General features: G+C 51.5%; 1 protein-coding gene across 1 annotated transcript; it reads right to left on the bottom strand.

The window, feature by feature from the left end:
* Positions 1-3,127: 3,127 nt before the first annotated feature.
* On the bottom strand, positions 3,128-12,022 carry RIPPLY3 (ripply transcriptional repressor 3). Its single transcript, XM_028504734.2, has 4 exons — positions 11,695-12,022; positions 10,555-10,621; positions 8,036-8,103; positions 3,128-3,811 (listed from the first exon to the last, which is right to left on the bottom strand). The coding sequence occupies exons 1-4, from the start codon at positions 11,808-11,810 to the stop codon at positions 3,529-3,531; spliced, it is 534 nt and encodes a 177-aa protein (XP_028360535.1). The 5' UTR covers positions 11,811-12,022; the 3' UTR covers positions 3,128-3,528.
* Positions 12,023-27,779: the final 15,757 nt, after the last annotated feature.

Raw genomic sequence — 27,779 nt, 5'->3', positions numbered from 1 at the left:
CCGGAGGGGTGTCGGGAGGGAATGGGGGAGGCAGTGGAGAGCTGGTGAGCGGAAGGTCATGCAATGAGGCGGCCACTGTGCAGGTCCCGCTGCCTGGTTCCAGGTGGGGTGGACACAGGCAGGCATCTCCAGAGGTCAGGTTTTTAAAGAGAAAGTCCCTGATTTGTAAAGCCCAGGCAACAGGACAATAAAAGGAGCCTTTCTTTCAAAGAGTAACTTTCTCTCTCTCTCCTCTGCGTGTCTGTCGGATGGAGTAAACCACCAAGCCCCTTGAAAAGGTTGGACAATGTGCATAATTTTACAAAAGTAAGACCTCTGAAACAGGGAACTTTTGTAAGCCTTTCTCATCATACAGGTAGGGACCATAATAGTCTGTTAAATTAAACAGAGGTTAACCAGCCACCTTTTTGCAAACCACTTAGAAGTGTCAAACTCAAACATTACCTTCACATTTTTCTGAAATTTTCAGGGGCTGATTCTTAGAAATATACCAGCTAGCAAGTATTTTTAAAAAATACACATACACACACACACAAAGACCCAAATCATTTTGTTTCTTTAAAAAATTGTTTTTATTTTTTAACCCTGACCTGGAGATACGTTTATTGATTTTAGAGAGGAAGGGGTTGGGGGGAGAGAGAAACAAGGATGTGAGAGAAACATCGACCGGTTTCCTCCTGTAGGAGTCCCGGCTGGGGATCAAACCCACAACCGCTGGGTGCACAGGGCGATATGGCTGGATGAAGCTGCCACCTGCTTCGGTCAGAACGGCAGAGAACCGGCAGCTTCCAAGAGTTCATTCAGCGTGAGGTGTGGTTCATGAGAGAGTCTGTGAGAGGCCGCCACCTCAGACGCTGGTGACGAGGAGGGCACACGAAGACACACGTGGAGCTTGTGCCGGCCTGGGCCTGTCTGCCAGCGACCCAGCGGCCACCAGAACCCGGGGTGGAGGAGGTCCCACTTGCCCTCTCCCCCCCTGACACCACGTGGTCTCTCCGCACCGTGGAGGACCTGTGATTCCGTCCCTTGTCATTCCAAAGTGTCCTGTTTTCCTTCTTTGCACTGAGCTGGCCAAGCTCCAAGTAAAGTAAGGAAAGCGTACCACATAGCACATTGGAAATTGTGGTGCCGTCCGCCTGCAGACCAGGTTTGGTTTCTTAATGGGGAACTGGTGACCAGGCCAGATCTTTTTCCTCAGCAAAATTGATTTATTAAGACAGCTACACAGCCCCAGCTGGTGTAGCTCAGTGGATTGAGCATGAGCCTGTGAACCAAAGCGTCACCGGTTCAATTCCCAGTCAGGGCACATGCCTCGGTTGCAGGCCACGGCCCCAGTAGTGGGGCATGAGAGGCAACCACACATTGATGTTTCTCTCCCTCTCTTTCACCCTCCCTTCCCTCTGTCTAAAAATAAAATCTTTAAAAAAAAAGACAGCTAAACAAAGACAAAGGTAATGACCTTGGCTTCATCCCGAGCATCATGTGAGAGTAAGGCTAAGCTTCTAGCCCTGGCTGGCGTAGCTCAGTGGGTTGAGCTCAGGCTATGAACAAAAGCATTGCGGGTTCGATTCCCAGTCAGGACACATGCCTGGGTTGCAGGCCACGGCCCCCAGCAACTGCACATTGATGTTTCTCTCTCTCTCTCTTTCTCTCTCCCTTCCCTCTCTAAAAATAAGTAAATAAAATCTTAAAAAAAAAAAAAAAAACCTCAAGAAGAAAACACAGGAGAAAATAATAAAAAAAAAGATTAAGCTTCTAAACTTTTTTTGTTAAAACCCAACAAAATAGGAGGCCATTGTAATTCTTTTTTTGAAATAAACTCAGGTGAAATTGTTTTTAAATTTGAAAAAAGTACCTTAAACAAGCAAAAGATACAATAAAATAAAATAACCTATTTTAAAAAAGTTAAAATAAACCAAAAATAACAGAAATGTTTAAAAAGATCCAAAAAGGTAATTTTTTTAAAAAAGTAGAGCAATAAAAATAATTGGCATTAGCTACCTTTGGACAAGAAAGGGTAACATTGGCTTTGCAATATAGATTTTTCTATACTGTTTGGATTGTTAAAATATCTGTATGTATTCTTCCTATTTTTAAAAAAGAATATTTATTTATTTATGTATTTATGTATTTATTTTTCCAGAGAGAGGGGGAAGGAGGGAGAAAGAGGGAGAGAAGCATCAATGTGTGGTTGCCTCTCATGCACCCCACACTGGGGGGACCTGGCCTGCAACCCAGGCACGTGCCCTGACTGGGAACCGAACCCATGACCCTTTGCTTTGCAGCCTGGCGCTCAATTCACTGAGCCACCCCAGCCAGGTGCCTCCTATTTTTAAACTATTAATGGATTGTTTGAGCATTGAGGTTATAGACCATTTTGTTTTCTTTTTTTATGCTTTTTTTCCCTACATGCTTAAAAACAATAAACATCATTTAAGGGTTAAATATAAAAACATATCCTAATAAACCTTTAAAAACATTAATGTAGGAACTAATTAAATACAGAAATGCCTTAAACAAAAAAGGGGGTCATCAAACTTTATTTTTTCTTTCAAAATATTGATTTCAAGGAAAAACCACGCGTACAGGAAGACAACTACACGTAAGAAGGTTAAGTACAGTGCTCGGAGGAAAACGCTCATCTGGTCACTCACATACACAACTGAAAACAATTTCCCATCAACGCTTGATGGGAAACAGTGTCATTCTACTCCAGTAACAAGCCCCAAGTCGTCCCCCACTCAGAATTACAGCTCCCCGCTCTCTCCGTTCATACGCACGGGCCTTACACAGCAATCACGGCAACTCCTATCGGGGACTGTCTCCCCCACATCCATCTTTTTTACTTCTGTTGCTCTTACAAGGATTATTGTTTTGGTTTTTTGTTTTATTTTATTTTATTTTATTTTTTAAGATTTTATCTATTTATTTATTTTAGAGTGAGAGAAGGGAGGGAGAAAGAGAGAGAGAGAGAGAAACATCAATGTGTGGTTGCTGGGGGCCATGGCCCGCAACCCAGGCATGTGCCCTGACTGGGAATCGAACCTGCGACACTTTGGTTCGCAGCCCGCGCTCAATCCACTGAGCTACACCAGCCAGGGCATTTTGTTTGTTTTTGATAAATAATTTTTTTCAGAATGCCACTACCCAAGCACATCAACCTTCTCACAGTATCTTTTACACAAAAGCAGAAATAGCGAAATAATGCGCCTCAGGTGAAGCGAGAGGCAGTGGCCGCGCTGACCGCGCTTTGGAAGTCCACCCGGCCCGCTAAGAACCCGTGTGCACGCAAAGGTCCCCCTGGCGCTGGACCCCTCTCCCGGTGGTGCACAGGGGTGCCCCGAGGCAGAGTTGGCCCGAGGAAATGGGAAAGCTGCGAGTCCTCCTCACCCTACATGGAGTGCTGGACAGAGACAGCCAAAGCCAAGGCCGCCCCGACCCCACGCACACCCGGGGCAAATGAAACGTGTCCAGGCACAGCTGTCCCCAAGAGGGCATGCGAGGCAGGTCTGGCCCGGGAGACCCCACCTATTTGGAGGAAGAGCACTCGGCGCCCCCCGGGGAGCTACCCTGTCCTCCAGATCTCTGTCCTGAGCGCATCAGCTCCTCTCCGCACGGTCCTCCCGGGCGGTCCTCCGCCTGGCCCTGCGCCTCCCGGGGAGGCAGCGGCGGGTCTTCCTCGCACTCTGTGTCCTCTGAGTCCGACGCGTCGTCATAGAAGTGGATGGTGGCTTGCACCGGGAAACTGGCCAGCACTTTCTCCCCAGAGCTCTGCAGGTATTCTTGGCGCTTGGAAACGGGTAAATAAAGCCTAATAGTTAAGAAACAAATCCAGCATGAATCAACTTGAAACAGTTCACAGCTGCATCTAAATGATCTTTTTTTTTCCCCTCGAAGCAGCTAACTGCCAAACTTCCTCTCGGATTTTGCCTTCGCTGCACACAGTGTTTTGTATGACGTCACCAGGACGCCACTGCGGGCAGAGGCCGAGGCCGAGGCCTGGCGAGGGTCCCACGCTACTTTGGCAATGAGTTACGATCTGAGTGAGCAAATCAATGGAGGAAAAAGGGCGTGCTTCTGAGGAGGTAAGACGAAACGGAAACACCGAGTTCCAAGATGAGGAGTAGGAGCCCCCCCCCCATCCTGGTCCTGTTCAGGTGAAGCCCTGAAGCGTGGGGAATGCTGTGGCCCTTTGGGCTCCAGAGCAAACTCCACTCTGAGGCCCTGGGCTAGAAGAGAAGCAGCTAATCCTTCTGGACGTTGCCCTAGAGAAGCTATAGGGGTTGGTCACTGGCCTGTCTGTAAGAGAAAGCGGCAGCCCTGGCTATTTATGCCGTAGGAAGAGAAAGGGAGAAAGTGAACGGGGAAGGGAAAAGGAGAAAGGCCCCACTCCGGGGACATTTTGATAGCATAACTGTATGTCTATTTTAAAAAGGAAGCCCTGGCTGGTGTGGCTCAGTGGACTGAGTGCCAGCCTGTGAACCAAGGAGTCACTGGTTCGATTCCCAGTCAGGGCACACGCCTGGGTAGCTCACCAGGTCCCCAGTAGGGGGCGCGTAAGAGGCAACCACACACTGATGTTTCTCTCCCTCTTCCTTCCTCCCTTCCCCTCTCTCTGAAAATAAATAAATAAAATCTTAAAAAAAATAAAAGAAATAATATACATTTGGAACCTCTAACTCCAGGTTTTGTAAATTTAGGATTCTAGTGAAAGTCTGTAAAATGTTCCCTCTCTCTCCATCCTCTCTCGTCCTTGAAAACATTTTACGGACTTGTTTGTGCTTCCCCCCGTGGTCTCCCGAGGAACTGACGAACCGAGAGGATTATCAATTGATCGCTGCTTATTCGCAAAGCTAATATCAAGTCCCCCTTTTTGGATTTCGCGTCCCCTGGCAAGGAAGAGCGAGAAGACACCCGGCTAGAAATAATGCCTGACCATTTCAAATTGCCTAAGCTTTCCGACAGACTGGTGATTCTTCACCTCGACCTCTAGGAGGCTGGTGGCAATGTCTGGAGACGTTTTTTTGTTGTTGCCATGACTGAGGAGAAAGTACTGGCACAGAGTGGGTGGGTAAAGGCCAGGGACACGGTTTTGGATCCTGTAATGCCCAGGACAGCCTCTCACCTCCAGCAACAAAGAATGGGCCAGTCCCAGCCAAGTATTTGTAGTTGAGAAACTCTGCAACAGGCAGAAAAGACTCCATACCTATGAGTGTGATATAAGCATAGCACAGAGTTTGGCCACATTAAACTTAGCGTTATGCTGGAGTCCGGTAGTCTGCCTGTATCTTGGTGGGCACGTAGCAAGACACCCCCGGCCTCCGCAGTGGGTACCTGAAACCACAGATAATACCAAACTCTACACAAACTGTACTTTTTCTAAGCATACATACCTACCTATGGTAAAGTTTAATTTATAAATTAGGCACAGTAAGAGATTAACAATAGCTAATAATAAAATAGAATAGTGATAACAATATATTGGCCCTAGCAGGGTAGCTCAGTTGGTTAGAGCGTCATCCCTATGTGCCAAGGTTGTGGGTTTGCTCCTAGGTCAGAGCACCTACAAGAATCAACCAATGACCCCTGGCTAGTGTGGCTCAGTGGATTGAGTGCTGGCGTGCTGGCCTGCGAACCAAAGGGTTGCTGGTTCCATTCCTGGTTAGGGCACATGCTTGGGTTGCAGGCCAGGTCCCCAGTAGGGGGTGTGCAAGAAGCAGCCACACATTGATGTTTCTCTCCCTCTCTTTCTCCCTCCCTTCCCCTCTTTAAAAAAATAACTAAATAGCCCTGGCTGGCGTAGCTCAGTGGATTGAGCACGAGCTGCAAACCCAAGTGTCGCAGGTTCAATTCCCAGTCAGGGCACATGCCTAGGTTGCAGGCCATGACCCCCAGCAACCGTACATTAATGTTTCTCTCTCCCTTCCCTCTCTAAAAATACATAAATAAAATCTTTAAAAATAATAATAATAAACTCTTAAAAAAAGAATCGACCAATGAATGCATAAATAAGCAGAACAACAAATCGATATCCTTTTCTCCCTTCCCTCTCTAAAAATCAACAAATAAAAATTAAACCACAATATGCTGTAATCAAATGTATGGCTTCGGGCCCACTATCAGATAAGTGAGGGTCGCTCGAACACAAGCACTGAGATGACCTGACAGTCGATCTGGTTGCCGAGAGGGCTACTGAGTGACTAACGGTCAGGCAGTGACCACAGCTTGGAGCCGCCGGACAAAGGGGTGATTCATGTCCCGGGCGGTGGAAAGGGCGAAAATCATTGCTTTCATCACTGACTCATGGAAGGACGTGCAATTTGAAAGCTGTAAGTTGTGTAACTCTGCGTAGACTGAAACCTCAGAAAGCGAAGCCACAGGCAAGGGGGGGTTACTGTATTTACAGGTGAATTCGAATTCGTAGGATGTCTGGAATTTGCTTTGAAATATTCTGCCAACAATTTAAAAAAAAAAAGAGTTGGGAGAGGGCGACCGAGGTGACCAGGTCGGAAAACGCCGATGATGAACAAGGCTGGTTGGTGCTGGGCACAGGGGCTCGCTGTCCTGTTCTCTCCGCTTCGGTGCAGGCTGGCAAGTGTCTGTGAGAAAACGGTTCTTTAGTTTGCAACGCATGCCTCACCAGTCACCACATGTTCACCGAATCTAAAGCTGGGGAGCCGGAACAGGAGCAGGGCGTCTGCAGGTGGCAGGCCTGGCAGGTGGTGCAGGGGAAGGCCCAGGAGGGTGGGGGTCTCACCCCGAAGCACGCCCCGGATCTCCTGCAGAGCCTGTAGAACACGGGCCCCGAGGCCTTCCCCAGAACAAGCGCTTCGGACCCTCCCGGGGGGGGCCACCCACCACGGTCTGTATTTGTAAAGCTTGCCCAGTGATCCCACGAGGACTAAGGACCACTGACAGAAAGGCCCCTAGGAAAGCTTCCCTTGTCCAACAGTCACCCTGTGACCAGCCCGAGGGCTCTAGATAGCACCTTCAGCAACCAGTGTCCATGGGTGTGATGAAGGGTCCAGTCTGCCAGGGTAAACAGGGGGAAAACATTCCAGTGAAAAGTCAGGGCGCAGACTAGTTTTGTTCTGGTGAAGAAAAGGGTGGATGGAGACAGAGAAACAGATACCCCCCACCCCCAGCACAAGCCACCTGCTTCTAAGGCTTGAAGTGAGAAGGAAACAGCAGTGGGGGGCCTGCTCCCACCAGGACCGCAGAAGCCCCCCAAGAAAGAGCGGAGGACATTTGGGGGAGCACCCATCCATTCCAGTGCAGGCAGCACTTCTGCTGCAAAGGTCCACTCTGTTCGCAGGGGGGTCCAACCCGCGGCCCAGCATGGCTATGAATGCGACCCAACACAAATTCGTAAATTTACTTAAAACATTATGAGAGTTTTGTGTGTGTGATTACATGTTGCAATGTATTTAATGTGTGGCCCAAGACAACTCTTCTTCCAGTGTGGCCCAGAAATGCCAAAACGCCGGACACCCCTGCTAGATAACACACTAACATTTCCCGGGAGAGAGACAGAAATGTATCCGCACAGCTAAGGCATGCTTAGGCAACTCACACTCCACCAAATTTAACACAAGACATAGTGTGTAATAAGAGGTAGTAAACGAAAGGTTTGAAGGAAAGGCAGGCCAATTCCCATTTGCAACTCAAACAAAGCCTGAATGAATAAATGAACGGGTTCCGGAAGCCCCACGAGAACATGCCCCACGGACACAGAGGTGGGGATGGACTGAGGGAGGGGAGAAGATTAGGGTTGAGTGGAGGTGGGGAAAGGGAGAAACACGGGAAGAGCTGTAATACCATTTTTTAAAAAGATATTTGCCAGTATCATCTTAAAAAAAAAAAAAGCCCTAATAAATATCCCCGAAGTTTCTTGGGATAATAGTAACTACATAATGCTGGGGAATACGGAATTCTTTTGCACTTGGTTGAAAATGCAAGCAGGAGAAGGCGCTCGAGCGTGCGAACACTGATAGTAAAAGGAAACGCTGCATTTCTTACTGTGAGGTCGTGTTACCTTACAGGGTGCTGAAACCCAAAGGCCCCCTTCGGTCCAGGAGTCTGTTGGTCGCCCCCAGCTTCCAGCTGTAAAGACAGACACACACAAACACATACAATCAAGGAGGCTCTGGAGTCGCATCCTGAAATTTATAAACACAAAATCTAAGTGGCCTGCGCGAGTCAGCATCAGCTGGGACCTCAGAGACGGTTTAAACCCCCTAGCAGAACTCTGTACGCCTGTCTTCCTTTCACTGTCGCCAGGGATGTCCAGGGCACTGTGAGGGATTCGAAGATGGACAGGTGGGTCCCCCCCCCCCCCGCCCCTGGTCCAAGCGTTTTAAATCCAATGGGGAGGGACGCGCGTGCCTGGGACTCCGCCCAAGCCAAGGGGTGGGCGGCCTGCAGAACCGGAGGGTGGGGACCGGAGAACACGGGTCGTGACATCTTCCAGGAAATCGCCGGCTTGGCAGGGCTGGCAAGTAGCCAGGAGGGAAATGGAACGGAGGTCAACAAAGGGTTAGTCTGCCGTTCACTGTCCCCTGGCAGGGGAGGGAGAGAGCTCCCAAGGGGATTTAGAGGCACCAGTGGGTGAGGGTGGCTCCACTCAGGTCAAGGCCTTGAAGCATTCCCTGAAATTTCTCGGGAAATGCCCAACAGGGCTCCGGAGCCAAGGAATTCTCCTCTTTTGTCGGGAGAGGGCGCTGTGGAGCAAGCGTTCCCTTCCCGCGCCGGGCTGCGCACACCCGGCGGCGGGGTATCCCCCGGACCGTGCGCGGTGCTCCGCTGGCGGTCGCTCGCCGCTGGCCTCTCCGTCCAGCCAGCTGGGCTCGGTAGAGACGGGACCCGGGGGAAGTGGGGCAGCGAGCGCTACAGGCCCACGGGGCTCCCACCCTCCACCGCCCCCCCCCCCAAAAAAAAAATCCAAGGACACAACTGCTTCAACCAGTGTGCCATGTTGACAATCAACTAGAAAGTCGCTACAGTTTAACATTTTTTCCTGCAATCTTCACTTTTCCCACGAATGGCCTTCTCATCACAATAGGGATAAAAAAAAAACGCACCCTCTTGCCTTACATAAGGAAGTATGCTATAGCATTTCTATTCTTGCAACTGATAGGCTCTACATACATTCAAAAGAAAGTAGGATAATTGTATATTTCTATATACCCTCTCTTCCAAGGGCCTTTTAACTCTTATGTTTAAGCTGGGTGGAGGTGGGCAGAGAAAAGGCGGGGACAACTGAAATAACATAAACAATAAAATTAAAATTAAAAAACATCTTATGGCCCTGGCTGGTGTGGCTCAGTGGATTGAGTACCAGAGGTCACGGGTTCAATTCCCAATCAGGGTGTGTGCCTGGGTTGCGGGATAGGTCCCCAGCAGAAGGCAGGTAAGAGGCAACCATACACTGATGTTTTTCTCTCTCCCTTCCCCTCTCTAAAAATAAATAAATAAAATCTTTTTTTTAAAGTCTTATGTTTAAGAACTTATGTTTGAATGCAAAAGAAACAATTATTTTTCATCATTTAGACATCACATGAATTTAACACTAATTTGGGCTACAAAATCATATTTCTTGTTAATTTGATATTTACTTGCTTTGTTCTTTAATAGTAGCTGAACTAAAACTTTAAATCCGTGTGATTAATTTTTTAAATGTAATTTCAATGCAAAATATAATTTTTAAAATTATTCACACGACTTTTAAAAAGCATCTAAATCTGCTTTCCTGCACCTGAGTTTATCACATTACAAATAACTGCCATAAACCACATGTAGTTATATGTAAATTAAATACATGGTCCTTACTAGTCTAATTAATGTCAGCATTTTAAAAGAAGAGCCATCCATTTCTATGTTAAAATTTACCAAGAAAAGGTAAATTCCATGAAAGCAAGCCCAAGCCGTCACTTCAACCAGTGTAAAGCAATGTAGCCACCACTGCAGGACACAAAAGAACAGTGGTGGCCATTAATCTTCGCCCACAAAGCCCTCCACGGGAGTGTATTTGCTCAGCCAGCACGAGCTATCCCAGCAGTGCTTGCAGACAGGGTTGAAAGTGCGCCAGAAAGGCCCAGGCAGCAGGAGCGGCCTTTCCACCACATCTTTGGGGCACCCCAGCCTGGCCTCTGCCCTTATTTACACGGTGGCACCTGCCCAGAGCTAACGACACACACATCATTCTTCTGAGGCGAGGGGACCGAGGCAGCCTTCTCTCCTGGCCTCTCTCTACCTGCTGGTCTGCAAGGGGTGAAAAAAAAAAGCCCCAACATAGAAGAACTCGCTTATAAGGCCCGTGAAACAGCTGTGCTGGAGAGGCTTTGCTTTTCAGGAGAGAAGCAAGCAGGAGCCCAGTCTCCGGTGCCTGGGCTCTGACGGACACCACTCACCAGGCTCTTAGTGTACACTGCTTGCTTTTGCACTAGATGACCAAGGCAAGGCCGGGCGGGGGGCTATTCACGGTCCCCTCATTTCAGAGAGGGTGCTGTTTTCTGACAACTGGGGGATACCCACCACGCCCACACTTCACCTTACCTGGCCTCCAGGTCTGGTCCGCTCAGCATCTCGGGGAGTCAGGATCCAAGGTCTCCACGGTGTAGAGCTGGAATGGCAGGGACCAGGAGTGAACCCCAGCATCCTCCGCTGTCTTTCAGAATTATGCCATAAGAGTTATCATTCTCATCATGTCTACTGTGTGCAGAGGAGACACTGGGGTCCTGGCTGGTGTGGCTCAATGGATTGAGTGCCAGCCTTCAAACCAAAGGGTGGCAGGTTCGATTCCCAGTCAGGGCACATGCCTGGGTTGCAGGGCAGATCCCAGTGGGAGGTGTGCCAGAGGAAACCACACATTGATGTGTCTCTCTTTTCCTTCCTCCCTCCCTTCTCCTCTCTGAAAATAAGTAACTAAAATATTTTTTTAAAAAAAACAAAGAGTCACTGTACACCCCAGTGTCCCCTCAAGCCCCCAGCCTGTGGATACACAATGCCATGTGTGTTTTTCCGGCCTGCCACACCCCCAGTTCTCTGCCTCCACAGCGCTCCGAGAAGTCCCAAGTCTGATACAATTATCAGGGGACACGGTAGCTGAGGACTTTCTCCCCCTGCCTGGCTGGACTCTTCAATTCAGATTCCCTCCCGTGACTGGCTACTTTGTCGCTCATGAATCCCAAGGACACTGCCTCAGTTATGAAGGATCTTGACTCCAGAGTTCTACTGGATACAATGCACAAAGGGGACTCGGCCTCTCCTCTCTGGCTGCCCGGCCACCCAGCCCCTTCCACACTTCCCGGCCTTTAGGATTTCCTTACACTTCACTACCTTGACAAGGGCAGGCGCACGGGGCAGCGGTCGCTGAGCCTCAAACAGCGCCAAGACTGCCACTAAGGCTGTGACAGTGAGCGTGAAGGGGTCCCCCTGCACGGCTCGGTGAGAGGCCCCGGGGACAGCAACGCTCCCGGCCGGGTGAATTTCAGACCAACGGAAGCGCTGGCCCCTTTCCTCGCTGAAACCTCCGGGACCCCCGCCGCTGAGCGCTGGAACCGAGACGACTCTGCGTCCCCAACTTGCCCAGCGTCGCGGTGAGATTCGGGGACTCAGGGCCCGGGCATCCCGCTCCCGGCACCAGGCGCCGCGCGCCTCTCGACGCGCCCACCCGGGCCGCAGGGACACCCTCACCTCTCGGGCTCGCGCGGCGGCGGCGGCGGCGGTGGCGGCCCCCGGGCACCGTCCGCGGGGCAATGACAGACGCGACCCCGCGCCTCCCGAGCTCCGGCCGCCGTCTCTGGTCTCATGGTGCCCGCGGAGCCCGCGCCCCTCCAGCTGCGCGGGGGACTCCGCGGCGCCCGTAACCGCTCGAGCTACGGCGCTCACCTACCCGCGCGCCCGGCGCCAGGTTTAAAAACGGGGGCGGGGAGGGGAGGGGACACGGGAAACCGGAGGGGGCGGGAAGGTCACGGGAGACGCTCCGGGAGGAGACAGGGAGGCCGTAGAGGGGGAGGGGACAGGAAAAGCTCCCGGAGGGTGAGCCGCGGCGAGACGAGGGTGGAGTGGTGGGTATTAAGGAGCGGACCCAGGAAGCCGCGGAGCAAGGGTGGGGAGGGGACAAAGGAAACCCAGGGAGGGTCGCCAGGAGCTGTGATGAGGAAGCTGGTGGAAGGGACAGTGGGAAGTGACCCGCGAAGCACGAGGAGGAGGACACGTGGGGGGCGGGGCCGTGGGCGGTTCCGTCGAGGGCCCTCCTTCGAGGGTTGTGGGGGGCGGGTGCTCGCCGAGGGGCCTCCCCGGCCGAGTGTGAGATGGGAGGGTCCGTGGATCCTTCCCACGTCTTTGGGGTTTCCCGCAGCCCTCGGGATTCTGGTTCCTGCGTGAGCATCTTGGTCCCCAGATTTAGAGGAACCCCATGTCCTTCTCTTGAAAGCGGTCTCGGGGTTTTGAGAGCGGCTGCAGAAGCCTCGAGAGCGCGTGGACCCGCCCTGCCTTCGCTGTGAACGGCGGGCGCCCGGGACGTCCCGACGGCGATGCTCGAACCGGGTGGAGGGTCATGGAGAGGAGAGCGAGGCGAGCAGAGCACCCTTCGCACCCACGGGCGCCTTGGGGAAGAACGCGGCTTTTCACGGGAGTGGGACTGTCCTCGGGTTAGCGCCCCCCCGTGCTTAGAGGGCAGCCAGGGACACTTCCCAGCCCCCGCAGGACTCGCCTGCCGCGTCGGAGCGCAGCGTCAGGGGGGCGCAGCGCTGGTGGGTCGGTGGCGCGGCGCCGAGGTCGCGGAAGCCTGCGGCCCGGCCTCGCAGCTTCGCTCCGAGCGTCTCCGCGCCCCACCGACCCTGCGGTCTCCAAATCAAAGAACTTCAAAAATTTAAATGTTCCCCCTGTCTCCTTGAAGAGCAACAGACTGCGACGATAATTAAAACTAATTTGAGGGCAAAGGGGGGAATTAACAAATAACCTAATTTTTACGTAAAATTTTATACAATGATTCAAAAAGACACTCAAGATAGCTGAGGGGTGGGGACAGGCAAGGCACATTAAGAGGCAGCGCTGGGACCGTGAGATGCCGTATTTACCAAGGCAGAGAAGATTTTACACCGCAGGTGTGGGCAACCAGGTCTGCGCGCCCAAAACCCAGTGTCTTCCAGGTCGCTGGCGACGTTGTCATCAGCACGCCTGGCTGAGAAGGTATGACCACTTCTATCGGGTGCCTTGAACGTGGTCACCTCTTGAGCCAGTAATTCTACTTCCCTGTGATACTAAAAATTGTGACCCAAAAGATGTATTTTAAAATGGGAACAAGATGCAGGTGATCACAGAGAAGTGTTCATTGTAGTGTTATTTATAATGCTGAAAAATTCGCCTAACAACGTGGCAATGATTAAATAAGCAACGGTGGAATATTATGCAGCTAATAAAAATGTTCACTGGGTTTTGAGCAGCCCGGGAAAATGTGCATGACAGGGCGTTAAAACGACAAAACCGTGTGGGAGGGTCCAGACCGTCCGCAGCGGGGACCTGGGTCAAGACGGTGGCCACCAAGTATTGGGATTACAAAGGAATTAATGCAAAAAAATGTTTTCTAAATTTTCAACAATAAGCATATATTTCTTTTTTTTTTTATTGTGGTAAAGTACCTGCCTTGTTTTGCCACCGACACCACCGTCCAAGACTTTTGAAACCCCGCCCCCATCAAGCTGTCACTCCCTACGCCCCTTCCCCTCCCGCCGTGGGGGCCGGCACCCTGCTCCCTGTCATTCCGGGCAGGGCTGTTCCAGCAGCTTCCTATCCCTGGACTCATCTGTCCCTTGTGGAGCACATGCGAGTATTATAAATTATCCACGTTATTCTCACTTCAGCCCTGCGAATAGGCATTATCTTTATTTTATAGATTTAGAAAGTGGGGTTCAGAGAAGTAAAATAAAGCCTCCCCCCCCCCCCATTAGAGAGCCAGCACTGATGTCCCTTGGGCGTCCATGGGCTTTGCAAACTGGATGCCACTCAAAGTAAATTTAAGGGGGAAAGAACCCAGCACGGCAACTGCACACTCCGTTTTGTCTTTTTGGGTTTTGCTTTGTTTTCTTCCGCCAAGAACACGTTCAGACCACAATGGCCAAAGCTGGGACCATTTGAGCAACAAAACAAAGTAGTAGGGAATTATAACCCAAAGTGTAAAATAAATATCAGTGATCTCATACTAATACCCATAAATATTGAAGAAGTAAATAAATGAGAAAAGAGTCAAATTTTCTTAAGAGTTCCAAATAATTTATGTAGCTTCAAGGAGCTGTAGTCTAACTTCATCCTTATAATCATCAACTATGCATGGTTTTGACCATGAATTTAATGAAAAATAAATTCACTGGTACTATAGAATAAAGGCATTGTGGGGTTATTTTTTCCAGAGTTGTTGCTGCAGTTAGAATAATTAAAATATAGTCAAAGAAACACACTGCTAATGAGATCACTGGGAATTCAGTGGACTTTTGTGTTATAATCACTTCTCAAACTTAAACTTTTGGGGGTTCAAGGAAGATCTTTATGAGAGGAAGTAATTTGGAAAAAGGTGTAGAAATCTTAGATAACTTTTAACTCGGCCCCTGCTTTACGGACTGGGCAAAACCGCGTAACCCCAAGTGTGCGCATTCCTGCCTGGGACGTGATGCGGGAAACAGATCAAACTGAGGTTCTGTGTCTTGCTGTGCTCTCTTTAATTAAAAATTCTTTTCCCCCTGCCGACTTTCAGTTGTTGCTTAGAAACAAAGAGTGAAGATGTTAACTCCCAGGGTTTCCGGCTTGCCCAGGAGGAGGATACCAAAAGTCAAAACATCTCCGAGGGCAGAATATTTTCACATAAACAGAGTGGAAGACAGGCGGGGAAGCCCATTTCCTCTCCTTCTGTTTCAGCGGCCCCTGCTTCCTGTTATCCGCCCCGCCAGGGCCACGGCCGCTCTGAAAGCTGACTTAGGAGCTGTGAGCTGTTTTCACTGCTGTCGATATTGTTACGTGTTAAAATATTTTTTAGGAACCAAAAAAAAGTGTACTTGATCCATAGGAATAAGATAGATTTGGTGTTTTGATTTTTAAGAGTTTGTTTTTATTTTTAAAAATTGTGATAAGATACAAACAACATAAAATTTCCCTTTCAACGATTTTTAGGTGTTCTGAAGTGCACAGGCCAGTGGCATTAAGTACATCCACGTAGCACTATCATCAGTCTCCTGAGCTTTTTTTTTAAGATTTTATTTATTTATTTTTAGAGAGGGAAGGGAGGGAGATAGAGAAAGAGAGAAACATCAATGGGCAGTTGCTGGGGGTCATGGCCTGCAACCCAGGCATGTACCCTGGCTGGGAATCGAACCTGCGACGCTTTGGTTCACAGCCCGCGCTCAGTCCACTGAACTACACCAGCCAGGTCTCCTGAGCTTTTTCATCTCCCTAAACTGCACCTGCACCATCAAACATAAACCCCCATCTCTCCCTCCCTCTGCCCCTGGCCGCCTTTTGCTCTACTCTCTGTTGCATGAACTGGATCATTCTGGGGGCCTCATAGAAGTGGAATTATACAGTCTTCATCTTTTTGTGACTGGTTAATTTCATTTACCATAATGGCCTCGAGGTTCATCCATGATGTAACACCTGTCAGCATTTCCTTCCTTTTCAAAACCGAGTAGCATTCCAGTGTATGTATGGACCACATTTTGTTTATCCATCCATCTGATGAGGGGTGCTAGGATTGCCTCCACCTTTTGGCTACTGTGAACAGAGCTATTAGCACCCATAGGAGTCTCTGCTTTCAGTTCTTTGGGGTGTACCCTCAGAAGTCGAATTGCTAGATTGAATGTATTTGGTTCTGAATGATTATTTTAAGGGTTGAGTTTGCTTTTGAAAGAAAAAAACTTTCAACATGGAATTGTATTCAAGGTGTGAAAGAGGGGGAAATGGTTTCTAACCAAGCTTCTCCCTGCAACCCCAAAGCTGCGTAGCTTCAGCGCGTGGTCTGAGGTCTGCACCCCGGAACCATGGCCCGTCCTCCGTCTGCTAAGCCAGGGCCACAGCAATGGCTTCGAGCCCCCACCCCCCCACCGATGTCTCCCCTTCGTCCCCATTGATCTCATCCTCTGCTTGCTCGCCTGCCCACCATCCTCTAGCGTCCCTGACCTCTGGACTCTTTGTGGCCAAGGAACAGCCCAACACACTCGCCTTTCAGGGCCTCTGCCTGAAACCCGGTCCTTCCAGATAACCTCATGGGTCTCCCTCGCCTCTTCCAAGCCTTTACTCAAGTGTCCCCTGAGGATGACGCCTTCCCTGGCCACCTGTTTAAAGTCTCCCTGACACGCACACGCACACACACTGCCTCCTTCCTTGCCTCTTTTATTTTTCTCCCCAGGACCCATCCCATAAAACACACTCTATTTGTATCTACTTACCATATGCATTGTAGCCCCTCCCACTGGGACGGCTGCTGCACGGGGCGGGGCTTCCGTCTGTTTCGCTGCTGTATCCGGGCGCCGAGAGCACCGCCCGCCACCGCCACGGGGGAGGCCCGGCAGGTGTTGGAGGGAGTGTAGCTGGGGCTTGACGCGCCACGTGAGGGAACGTGGAAAGCAGGGTGTTCCGCCTGCATACGGCACAAGCAGGGTGTCGCTGCGGCTGTCCCCACAGCCAGCAGGACAGTGTCCCCCTGTTTGGTTGAATAATGGCCCCCCAAATGTATGCCCCAGCCCCGACCCCCAGGACCTGTGGATGTGACCTTGCTCAGAAAATGGGTCTTTGCTGATGTCGTTAAGGAGCTTGAACAGAGGCCGTTCTGGACTGAGAGCAGACCGGAATTCCCCTGACATGTGACTTTCATTTCCTCCCACAAGGAGTGCCATGTATCCCCAAAGTTGCCCAAATCAATGGCAGGTGCCTTTGTGAGAGAAGAGCAGAGGGCCGTCTGAGACACTCTAGACACACAGAGAAGAAGGGATGTGGAGACTGAGGCGGGGATGGAGGGAGTCCTGTGTCCACCAGCTGGGGAACCAGTGGGTCCCGGCGGCCAGCAGCAGCTGGGAGAGAGGCCGTGGAGTCTCCGGGGGGAAACAGCCCTTCGGACCCTCGACTGCAGGCTTCTGGCCTCCAGAGCTGGGAGGGGCTGACTCTCCGTTATTGTAAGCCACGTCGTGGTCATCGGTCTCAGCAGCCCCAGGAGACTGACACCCTCCCCCATCTCCAGACTGGTCCTTGAGTTTACCACAGTGATGAGACCCCCCTCTTCCAGCTGTGTCTGCGGGAGAGCGAAGCAACGCCTGCTGGTTTCCGACGGCCCGGCCGTGGACAGGGCTGGGGGGTGGGGGGCCAGGCCGTGTCAGAGGAGCCAGAACCCCAGATCCAGAGCTGGCCCCTCTTCACTGCACAGACCGGACAACAGGAGCTCACTGATGACCTGCCCGCTGCAGTGATCATGGCCGATGCGACAACAATGCCCGAGGCTAACACCCACTGTGTGCCAGGCACTGTGGTCTGTAGACATTAATTTACTCAGGCCTCACGACGGGTGAGGGAGAGAGTAGCAGTATCCATATTTTGCAGGTGGGGAAATCGAGTCACGAGGAAGTAGAATCATTCCTTCGAAGTCACCCAGAAAGTCAGGGCAGGCTCGCTCCAGAATCCGGGGCTTAGCAAGTCTGCAAGGGTGGGGGTTCAGCACAGGCCCCCCACAGTGTGCCTCCATGGTACGCAGATGACTCTGAGCTAAAGGCAACTTTAGCCGCAGGCCCTAGAGAACTTGCGGCCCCTCCTTTAACTACGCAGGAGACCTGGAATTAGGAGTGTGTCCACCGCCCCCCCCCCCCCCCCCCCCCCGTGAGAGATGACCAAGGATGACTTCATCTGACCTACCCAAAGAGCAGGGCGAGCTATTATTTACCAAACGCCGTTCTTCTCCTCGTCCTGCAGTGACGCTTTGCAGCCCCTAAGGCAGCTGAGCTCGCCCGTAGCTCAGGGTGACTCACGCCCCCGTGCTGCTTTTCTCTCTCGGGACCTCGGGGCCTGCAGAGTCTCTGAGTCTGTAACGTAGGCGGGGCTCCCATTTGCGGACGTGACTAAACTGGGTCGTTTTCTCGTGCTCACCTGTCTCCTGTCGACCGGCTTATCAGGCCGGCCGCAAGAGCCTGGAGGGAACAGCAAAGTCTCTTCCGCTCCCACACTCCACGGGAGACAGAGCTCTGGTCGCCGGTCGGTCGGTCGCCCGACAGACTCAATCTCACCTTCCAGTCACGCTGGCCTTCTAGGGCGCCACCCTTGTGAACACCATGGTGTGAGGAAGGTGACCGTGTTACAGTGACAGGACCTGTACCCTTCTGATTAGTGTCCAATGAAGTCGTCCGGGCTCCTGGCCACGCTGTCGCTCTGCTGCCCCCGTGATAGGCTGACCCTCAGACCGTTGCTGTGCGGTCAGCCTCTTGGCTTTTTATGGTGTTGAGAGTGAAAACACTTTTTTGGTGTTTATATATATATATATTTTAAAGATTTTATTTATTTATTTTTAGGGAGGAAAGGGAGGGAGATAGAGATAGAGAGAAACATCAATGTGCGGTTGCTGGGGGTTATGGCCTGCAACCCAAGAATGTACCCTGACTAGGAATGGAACCTGGGACACTTTGGTTCGCAGCCCGCACTCAATCCACTGAGCTACGCCAGCCAGGGCGGTGTTTATATATTTTAATGGAGTGAGGAAAGGAATGGAGAACATGAGAAGAAAAAGCAGGACAATCCTAGGCTTCTGCAGCCCCTGGAAATGTACAATAGTTTTTTTTTTTTCTGACCTTTGAAATAAAAATGGGCAAACGTGCCCAGTGTACTGCCCAGGCTCTGTGATGAACAGGGAAGGGGCAAGGGGGGCGGGCACACGATGCGGGTGCAGATCATGCACCATAGAAATGTGCACCTGAAGCCTGTATGACCCAATGTCACCCCGATAAAATTAATTAAAAAAAAAGAGTGAGAGGACACCCAGAGACGGGTGTAGCTGTGAGCTCAGGGCTTGCCACCTTCCAAGTGGCCTCCACTAGTTGGCTCAGACAGGTGGGACGAGGCGCACGCCGGGAACAGGCATTAGGCCACTCCTGTCCCCACTCTGCAAAAGCTCGGGCACATGGGTGGGAGATGGTCTCCCCGAGGACTGGCGTGTGCGCCTGTGGGTGCACATGAAGACGGGGCTCTGTCCCCAAGGACGTGAGCTGAGGTCACCGTGCAGCTCCTTGAGATGAGCTGAGTCTACCTGGGTACCTATTTTTCCCCTGGCATGAACGCAACCTCTGACCCCTGGCCGCAGTCCTTCCTGACGTCCCTGTACCTGCCCCGGCCGTGCCGCTGCCTGGACTTCGGCCCCGCTACCCGACCTCACGGTCTTGGTGCCCCTGCCTCACCCTTTCCCACGGACGCTGCCGTACATCGCGATATTGGGATGAACTACAGATTTGGTCCCTGTTTCTGACACAGAGCTTCCGAAACCCTTGGAATTTCCTAAGCAATGATATTTGTAACAAACTGCTTTCGACCACACCTGAGTTTATATTAATGAGGTGACTTTAGGAAAGCACTGAAGGTTGGGGGTTAGCTGCCGGGGAACCAACCACCTGGTGGTCGCTCACACTGACCAGGTGAGCGACCTGGGAGAGGAGAGGGACTGAAGGTTGAGTCGGCTGCCGATGGCCAGTGCTTTAATCAGTCATGGCTCCGTAACAGCACCTTCGTAAGAACTTAAGCGAACGGGGTTCGGAGAGCTTTGAGGCTGGGTGGAGGTTTGGGGAGAGTGGCGCCCCCAGAGGGGACATGGCAGCTCTGCACCCTTCCCCCATACCCTGTCCTGCGCATCTCCTCTGTCGGGCTGTTCCTGGGTCGCAGCCTTTTGTGATAGCCTAGCAGGACAGTGTGTAAGGTTTCTGTGACTTCTGTGAGCCACTCCAGCAAACTAACTGGAAGCAAGGAGGGGCCCTGGGAACCTCGAATGCATGGCTGGTCCGTCAGAAGCACGGGTCTTATGTGTGGTTTGGCGTGATTCAAATCCACTTGCTGATGGCAAACATGAGGTTGTTTTTACGAGGAAAGTCATTCTGAAGCAGGAGCGAAGTGAGGGGTGCTGCGGGGGCTTGTGGGCTGGAGCCCGTGGGCGTGGCTCTGGCGAGGGGTGACTGCGGATGCCAGGGTTCTGTGAGGCCTGGCCCAGAATGGCCAGTCTGGACAAGGCCGCTCTGCTGGTCTAGAGAGCTCTCTGGAGACCCTGGTGTATCAGCTCCTGCCGTGGCACAGCGACCGGTCATGAGCTGTGGTGACAACCGTGCTGTGGTCTCAGGAAGGACATCGTGTTGCTCACTGACGCCAGCAGTGAGCTCCAGCAACAAGGAACCTTGTTTCCCGCCGGCACCGGGGCATCAGCACTCGCTGGCTGGGCCGTCTCGCCTGAGGACCGGCTCACAGGAAGGTCTACCTCGGACTGCATTTGGGCTTTCTTTCTTTCATCCCCGCCCCCCGCCCCTCCCACCCCCGTGCCTGGAACAATAGTGTAATGAATCCATCCTTGGTTTGGAGCAATTCTTTATTGGCTTCTTAGAGACATTATCCTGTATTTTATTGGCTTGTGAAATTATGATAATTCCTCCAGTGAATTTGTGTTAAATAAATTATTGGCAAAGACGATCGCAGTCCCTGAACAGGATTTTTTGCTATTTTTAGGCTGAGCTGAGTTGCTGGACACTCAGCTGGCGTCCGAGAACTGCCTGGTGCTGGGGGAACGACCCCAGCACATCAGAAATGGAACCGGAATAATTTCTAGGGCTGTTCACCCTTTCGGCATCTCTGGGACACACTAGAAGAAGAAGAGTTGTCTTGGGCCACCCATTAATACATTGCGACAAGTGATCACACGCACAAAAAATCTCATAATGTTTTAAGTAAACTTACGATTTTGTGTTGGGCCACATCCATAGCCATCCTGGGCCACCTTTGGCCCGCAGGCCACGGGTCGGACACCCCTGATTACACCTTCACCCCTGGGCTCAGGCTCCATCTAGGGTCTCCAGGGACCTGCCCACCTCACCTGTCTCCACTCCCCAGGATTCCACAGGGAAACCAGCTCACGCCAGCTGCACCTGGCCTGCCTTTCCGGGAGGGGGCAGTACCCTTGACACCTGAGACCTCACAGAGCCCCATTGAGCCCAACCTGACGAGCCGTTCTTGTTCGGTCTGCAGCGGGTGGCAGGGGTGGCCCTGTGATGGGCACCCAGCTCCCCATGAAAAGGAGTTTGTTAAGCCCTGGCCGGGTAGCTCAGCTGGTTAAGGCGTCGTCCCAATACGCCAGGTTGCGGTTCAAGCCCTGGTCACAGCACATACAAGAATCAACCAATGAATGCATAAATAAGCAGAACAGCAAATTGCTGTTTTTCTCTCTCAAATCATTAAAAAAACATCTTTTAAAAAGGGGGGCTTGTTATGGGCTCAATTGTGTCCCCTCCAGATTCATATGTTCAAGTCTTGATCCCCAATACCTCGAAATGTAACTATATTTGGATGCAGGATTTCTAAAGAAGTCAGATGAGATCGTCAGGGTGGGCGGTAATCCGATGTGGCTGTGCCCTTGGAAGAAGAGATTAGGACTGGCCCACCGGAAGGAGAAACTGGCCACCCCCGAGTCAAGGCAGATAGGCCCTCGGAAGCAGTCAGACCTGCCTGCGAGTCCCGAGGAAGGAAACTCCTGTTGCTGAAGTCACTCAGTGTACGGTGCTTTAGTGTGGCAGCCCCGGTGAATGAAGGCAGGGCTCCTCTTCCCACGGCCGGCCCCAGTCTCCTCTGGGGCCGATTGTCCGGAGCCACGTGAGTCTGCCTCCCCGTACATTCCTGGAAACTGACCTTGACTGCTTCTAGTCCAAGGCCTTGTTTCACCCTTAGCTATCCAGAACAGGTGTCTGGTACATAAATGACACTCAACAAATGCCTTTTATTTTCTAACTTTTTAAAATGTATTCTTATTGATTTTAGAGAGGGAAGAGAGACATCAATTTTTGGTGTTCCACTTTTTATGCATTCATTGGTCAAGTCTCTTGTGTGCCCTGACCAGGGATCAAACCACAGCCTTGGTGCATCAGGACAATGCTCTAACCACTGCTGCCAGGAATATTTCTTTTTAGCTCTTTCTTGGGAACCTCTGTCTCCAGTTGCATTGCCACTACTGGCCCCAGCCCTCACCATGTCACACCTGGACAGTGCCACCACCCCTCTCTCCGATCCAGACTAACGCTGCTGCAAGATGCTACTCCTGGTTCTGGTTCAAAACATCTGATCATTCTCTGATCAATTCCTTGCTGTTTAGCCTCGCGCTCTAGGGTTCGCGTACTCACTTGTTGTTCAGTATACCCAATCACCTCCTCGCTCCAGAAAACCCAGTGTGGGGTGTTGTCTTTATTCGTTTTTTATTTCACGTTATCAGTAGATGGTCATGTGTTCGCATAGCTCAAAAATAACACAGCATAAAAAGTGACAGAGTGAGACCTGGCCGGTGTGGCTCAGTTGGTTGGAGCGTCGTCCCGCAACCAAAAGGTTGCAGGTTTGATTCCCGGTCAGGGCATGTACCTAGGCTGCAGGTTCAGTTCCAGATGGGGGGGGGACACGTACAGGAGGCAACTGATCAAAATTTCTCTTTCACATTAATGTTTCTCTCTCTTCCCCGTTCCCCTCCCCTGAAAGCGATGACAAAAACATCCTTTGGTGAGGATAAAAAAAATCGACAGAGTGAGAGTCCCCTTCTCACCCCTCTTTGCGCCCAAAGCTTTCTGTGCTCGTTTAAGGGTTTTTTATGCAAATATGAGCAGGTACAGCTACATTTTCTTATTAGACCCCTGCCTTTTACACAAAAGGTAGATTACTACATCCCAGATATTTCTATTTCTACATTAACACACGGAGAGCATCTTTATCCTTTTACTTTTTATAACTTTTTTAAAGATTTTATTTGTTTATTTTTAGAGAGGGAAGGGAGGGAGAAAGAGAGAGAGAGAGAAACATCAATGTGCGGTTGCTGGCGGTCATGGCCTGCAACCTAGGCATGTGCCCTGACTGGGAATTGAACCTGCGATGCTTTGGTTTGCAGCCCGCGCTCAATCCACTGAGCTACGCCAGCCAGGTCCTTTTATTTTTAATAGCTGCGAAGTGCTCAGTGTGCAGAATGCCCACATCTCTATAACTGTCCCTACCTAACGGACATTTAGGCGGCTTCCTCCGACAGTAGTCCCCCATTATCCACGGGGGATACATTCCAAGACCCCCAGAGGCTGCCCGAAACCATGGCTAGGAACAAACCCTAAATAAATTACGTTTCCCCTTTACCTATTATGTTCTTTACCTTTTCACGTAAGGGAAGCACTTGACAGCTTCTCTTGGGCATATCCAAGTTGCCAGCATCACTACTCTTTCACTTCGGGGCCATTATTAAGTAAAACAAAGGTCATTTGAACAGAGGCTCTGCGATTCCTAGACAGTGGATCCGAGAAGCCCGACGGCTCCGAGGGGACTCAGGGGCCGAGGGCAGCTCCATCGTGCAGACGCTGGACGAGGGCACCAGTCACGTCCTGGGCTCGATGGAGCCGGAGGGTGAGCGATTTCATCACGCTACGCAATGGAGTGCACAAGTTGAAACACATGGCTGGTTCTTTCTGGACTTTTCCATTTAATATTTTTGGACGGAGACTGACTGCAGGTAACTGAAACTGTGAAAAGCAAAACTGCAGATGGGATGGGGGGGGCAGGATACTGTATTACAAACAGTGCCTCAGTGGAAACCGAGTATGTGCACATGCCATTTCGCACATGTATGATTGTCTGCAGGGTGAGTTCCCAGAAGGGGCGCCTGAGGCTTGCACTGTGTCAGCTCCCCTTTCCTTTGGTTCCACCGACAGGCCCGGGCCCCTGTGCCAGGGGCCTGTCGAACCTGAGGGACTTGCAGCACAGGTGAGTGACTGATATGTCGTCTGCACGGCTCGTGAGCTGTGATGCACGCAACTTCTCTCTAACACGTGTGTAGCGGGAACTATCTTCCTCTGTATTAATGTCCCAGGGCTTCTGTAACAAAGTGCTACCTACTGGATAACTGAAAACAGAACTTGGCTACTACCTCACGGTCTGGCGGTCAGCAGTGCAACATGCAGGTGTGGGCAGTAGGCAGGCCCATGCTGCCTCTGAAGCCCGCGGGGGAGCCCTTCCCTGCCTCTTCCTGGCTTGGGTGGGTAGCCGCACCAGACACAGAGGGAGCGGGCTCTCCCTCTGTGTGTCTTCACAGGGCTGCTTCTTGTGACGACACCAGTCACCGTGCATCAGGGCCCACCCTTCTCCAGGGTGACCTCATCTCAACTAACTACATCTGCAGGGACCCCATTTCCAAATCAGGTCACATCATAAGGTGCTGGCGGTTAAGATGTCAAAATATCCTTTTGGAGGGCGCTGCAATTCAGCCCGTAACATCGGTCCAAAACTTATCTGCTCACTTTACGTAAGAGACAGTGTTAGGGTCCTTTTAATGCAATAGGTCATTCTCAGTTCAGAAACTAGTACGGTCAGCTGTAATTATGAATCAGTCCTCAACCATTCCAAGGCCATGCCTGTAGGAAGGGGGTGTGGTTGGAGGTGTCTGCGCTCTGCAGACCTCCTTGGTGCCCTCCCCCACCGGCTCTGTCTCCACTCTGAGAGGGGAGAGGGGTAGGAGGAAGGGACAGGTCTGACCTGCTCTCAGGGCTGGCTATTGCTGTCCACTTTACATGGGAATTTCGGGGGTTTCTCTGGAGATTTCCGCCTTGAACGCTTCTTGTCTGCAGATTTCCTGATTCTGGCAAATGCAACTAGCCTGGGGGGTTAACTCGCCACTTCCTCAGCTTGGGAAAGCCTGCACTCCTCCCTCGGTGCCAGCAGCTTTCTGGACAGGAACCTCCACGAGCCAAGGCCACAGCTGACTCAAGGTTCGCCTGGCCACCAACGCAGGTGGCCAGCCTGTCTCTTCTCTGGGTTTCCTGGGTGACGTCAGACACACATCCACAGGGTCCCCCAGCTGCATGAGCTCTCTGGGCTGCTTCTGAGAAACAGAGGGACCCGGAGATGAAACCTCACAGCGAGAGCAGGGCTCTCCTGGAAGAAATCTCACCCCATTTCTTTTTTTTTTTAAAGATTTTGTTTATTTATTTTTAGGTAGAGGGGAAGGGAAGGACAGAAAGAGGAAGAGAAACATCAGTGTGTGGTTGCCTCTCATGCACCCCCTACTGGGGACCTGGCCCACAACCCAGGCATGTACCCTGACTGGGAATTGAACTGGCGACCCTTTGGTTTGCAGGCCCGTGCTCAATGCACTGAGCCACATCAACCAGGGGCTCACCCTACTTCTTCTCTTTCTGAGCCCCAGTGTGTCCTCAGTCTGCTTGAGGTCAGCGTCACTTCATCTACACCTTGGCCGGGATGGGGCGTGGGGGCGGGGTTTCTTCCTCACACTCCTGCTGCGTCCAATATGTGTATCATATGGAACATCAGTATTCCCATTCCAGGATTTTTCTTCCCACCTGCCAGCCCACTGACCATAAATAGAAGAACAAAGTGGTCATTTACAAATTCTCTCTGCCTTCTAAGAAGGTGGGTACTAAACATTAAAGGGTCTTTATTAAAATATTTTTAAAAATAAACTTTAGAAGAGTTTTAAATTTACAGACAATTTGCAAGATAGTTTCTATAAACCCATTTCCTGTTAGTATCTCACATCAGTATGGTATAATTGTGGCAGCTCATAAACTCATATCGGTGCATTATTATTAACTGTAGTTTGTACTTCATTCAGATTTCTTCTGTTCTTCCCTAATGTCCTTCCCCTGTTCCAGGACCGGGTCCACATACCAGTTTCATTCCACCATCTCCTTAGCTCCTGTTGGCTGTGACAGTTCTCAGATTCCCTTTGCTTTGCGTGACCTTGACAGTTTGAGGTCAGGTATTTTGTAGGAGTTCTTGTACTGGAATTTGTCTGATGTTTTCCCACGATTATATCGTGGGGTTTGGGTGTGGAGAAGTGTGGTATTATAAAAAGTACATATTCGGCCTTTGTCCCCGGTTCCTGGCACACAGCTTCTACAACCTTGGGAATTTGCTGAGTGATAAGAGGTCTTTGTTATTCATAACGAGTCCCTTTCAGCCATATCTGAGTTTAATTAAGCTAATGAGGTGATAATTGTGCTCCCCGCTTCGCTTCAGGATGTGGGCTGGTAGCCAGGAGAACCAACTAAGTGATTAGAAGGTTGGAAGTTTCAGCTCCCTTTCCCCACCCGTGAAAACCCTGTAAGCAAAGGGGTCAGAGTTTGGTGCTGTCGCGGTGGGGCCCTTGCAGAGGACCAGGTAGCTCTGCTCCCGCCCCGGCCCCGGCCCCCTGCGGCGCATTTCTTCCATTGGCAAACCGATAGTAGTTAAGTGAAACGCTGTCCTGAATCCGGCGCGAGTCCTAGGGGGTTCTCAAACCTGAGGGGTGGGGTGTGGACACCCATGAGTTGCAGTGTGCTGGGCGGAAATGTGGGGAGCCTGGGCAACCCGTGTGCGGCTCGCGTCTGAAGTGGAGGCAGAGAACTGGGGAACTGGTTGTGGCTGTTGGAAAAGACGCCACGTGTTTGGTGTCAAGAGGAGAAATCCGAGAGGGAAAGCGGAGCACCCCTATTTTTACTGAGCATCTGGAGATACGGACCTGTAAGGCTGGAGGAAAGGGGTCAGAGACTGGGGGGGATGCATGAGGGAGGGTTAATAAAAAGGTCTACAGGAGCGCGTGGGGGAGGGAAGGCTGGTAGAACGGAAGGATAGAACGACCTGCTTTCTCATCTGAGAGTGGGGTCTAGCGTCTAAAGCTGTTTGCGAGCGCTCCCCGGCGGCCCCGCGGCCTCAGCCGCGCGGAGGCCCAGCCGGCCGCGAGGGGGCGCAGTGCGCGGCGGGGACCACCGCCCGGCACCCCAACCCCCCGCCCGCGGAGGAGTAAGTAGGTCGGGGCTCCACCGAACAAAGTGGAGGTCGGGATCGCTGCCCGAAGGAGGGCCGTGTTGTTGATCAGAGCCGCGGGGTTGCCCCGGGAAAGGCCCGGAGACCCGCTCCAGCAGGCCAGAAGGGGGCGGGGTTTCCGGGAGGGCCGCGAAGGGGACTCCGCGACTCCGCGGCTCCTCCCCGCGGGTCCCCGGGTGGCTCCGCAGGCTTTCAGTGCGCACGCGCGGCCCGGAGCCGCGGGAGAGCCTGGGTTGGAGCAGCGCCTGGCCGGTTGCCGGCGCCCTGCACCATCGAAAACCACGGGTCCTAGGTTCAGGTGCTAGGGGCAGATAGCAGCACTGGCCCACCCGCGGCCACAAAACGCGGCAGAATTCCATAACCTGGGTGTGGGAAAAGGCTTTATAATAGCCCAAAATCCAGATGCAAAGGAAAAATAAAGATTACTACATTTGAGCACATTGAAAAACCAAAATCCTATGGCAAAGCAAACAAAAGCCTACGTAAATAAAGGACTGGCAAACTGAGGGAACCAAAGACTGGAAATTCAATTTAAAAAAGGCAAAAGACATGAGTGGACAATCTGCAGAAAATGGTATAAAACTGGCCCTTAAACAAATGTTCGTTTACTTTCACGACAGAAATGCACATGACTGAGCTATTACTTTTAACCTCTACAATTTGCAGAAAGTCAAAGCCATAGGACACTGATACATTGCTGGTGGGAATGCAACATGGTACAACTGTAGAGG

Source organism: Phyllostomus discolor, chromosome 2, assembly GCF_004126475.2.
Source record: "Phyllostomus discolor isolate MPI-MPIP mPhyDis1 chromosome 2, mPhyDis1.pri.v3, whole genome shotgun sequence".
In the NCBI taxonomy this organism is placed as follows: Eukaryota; Metazoa; Chordata; class Mammalia; order Chiroptera; family Phyllostomidae; genus Phyllostomus; species Phyllostomus discolor.
Note: the sequence above shows the minus strand (reverse complement) of the source record. Positions and strands in the feature narration are given on the sequence as shown.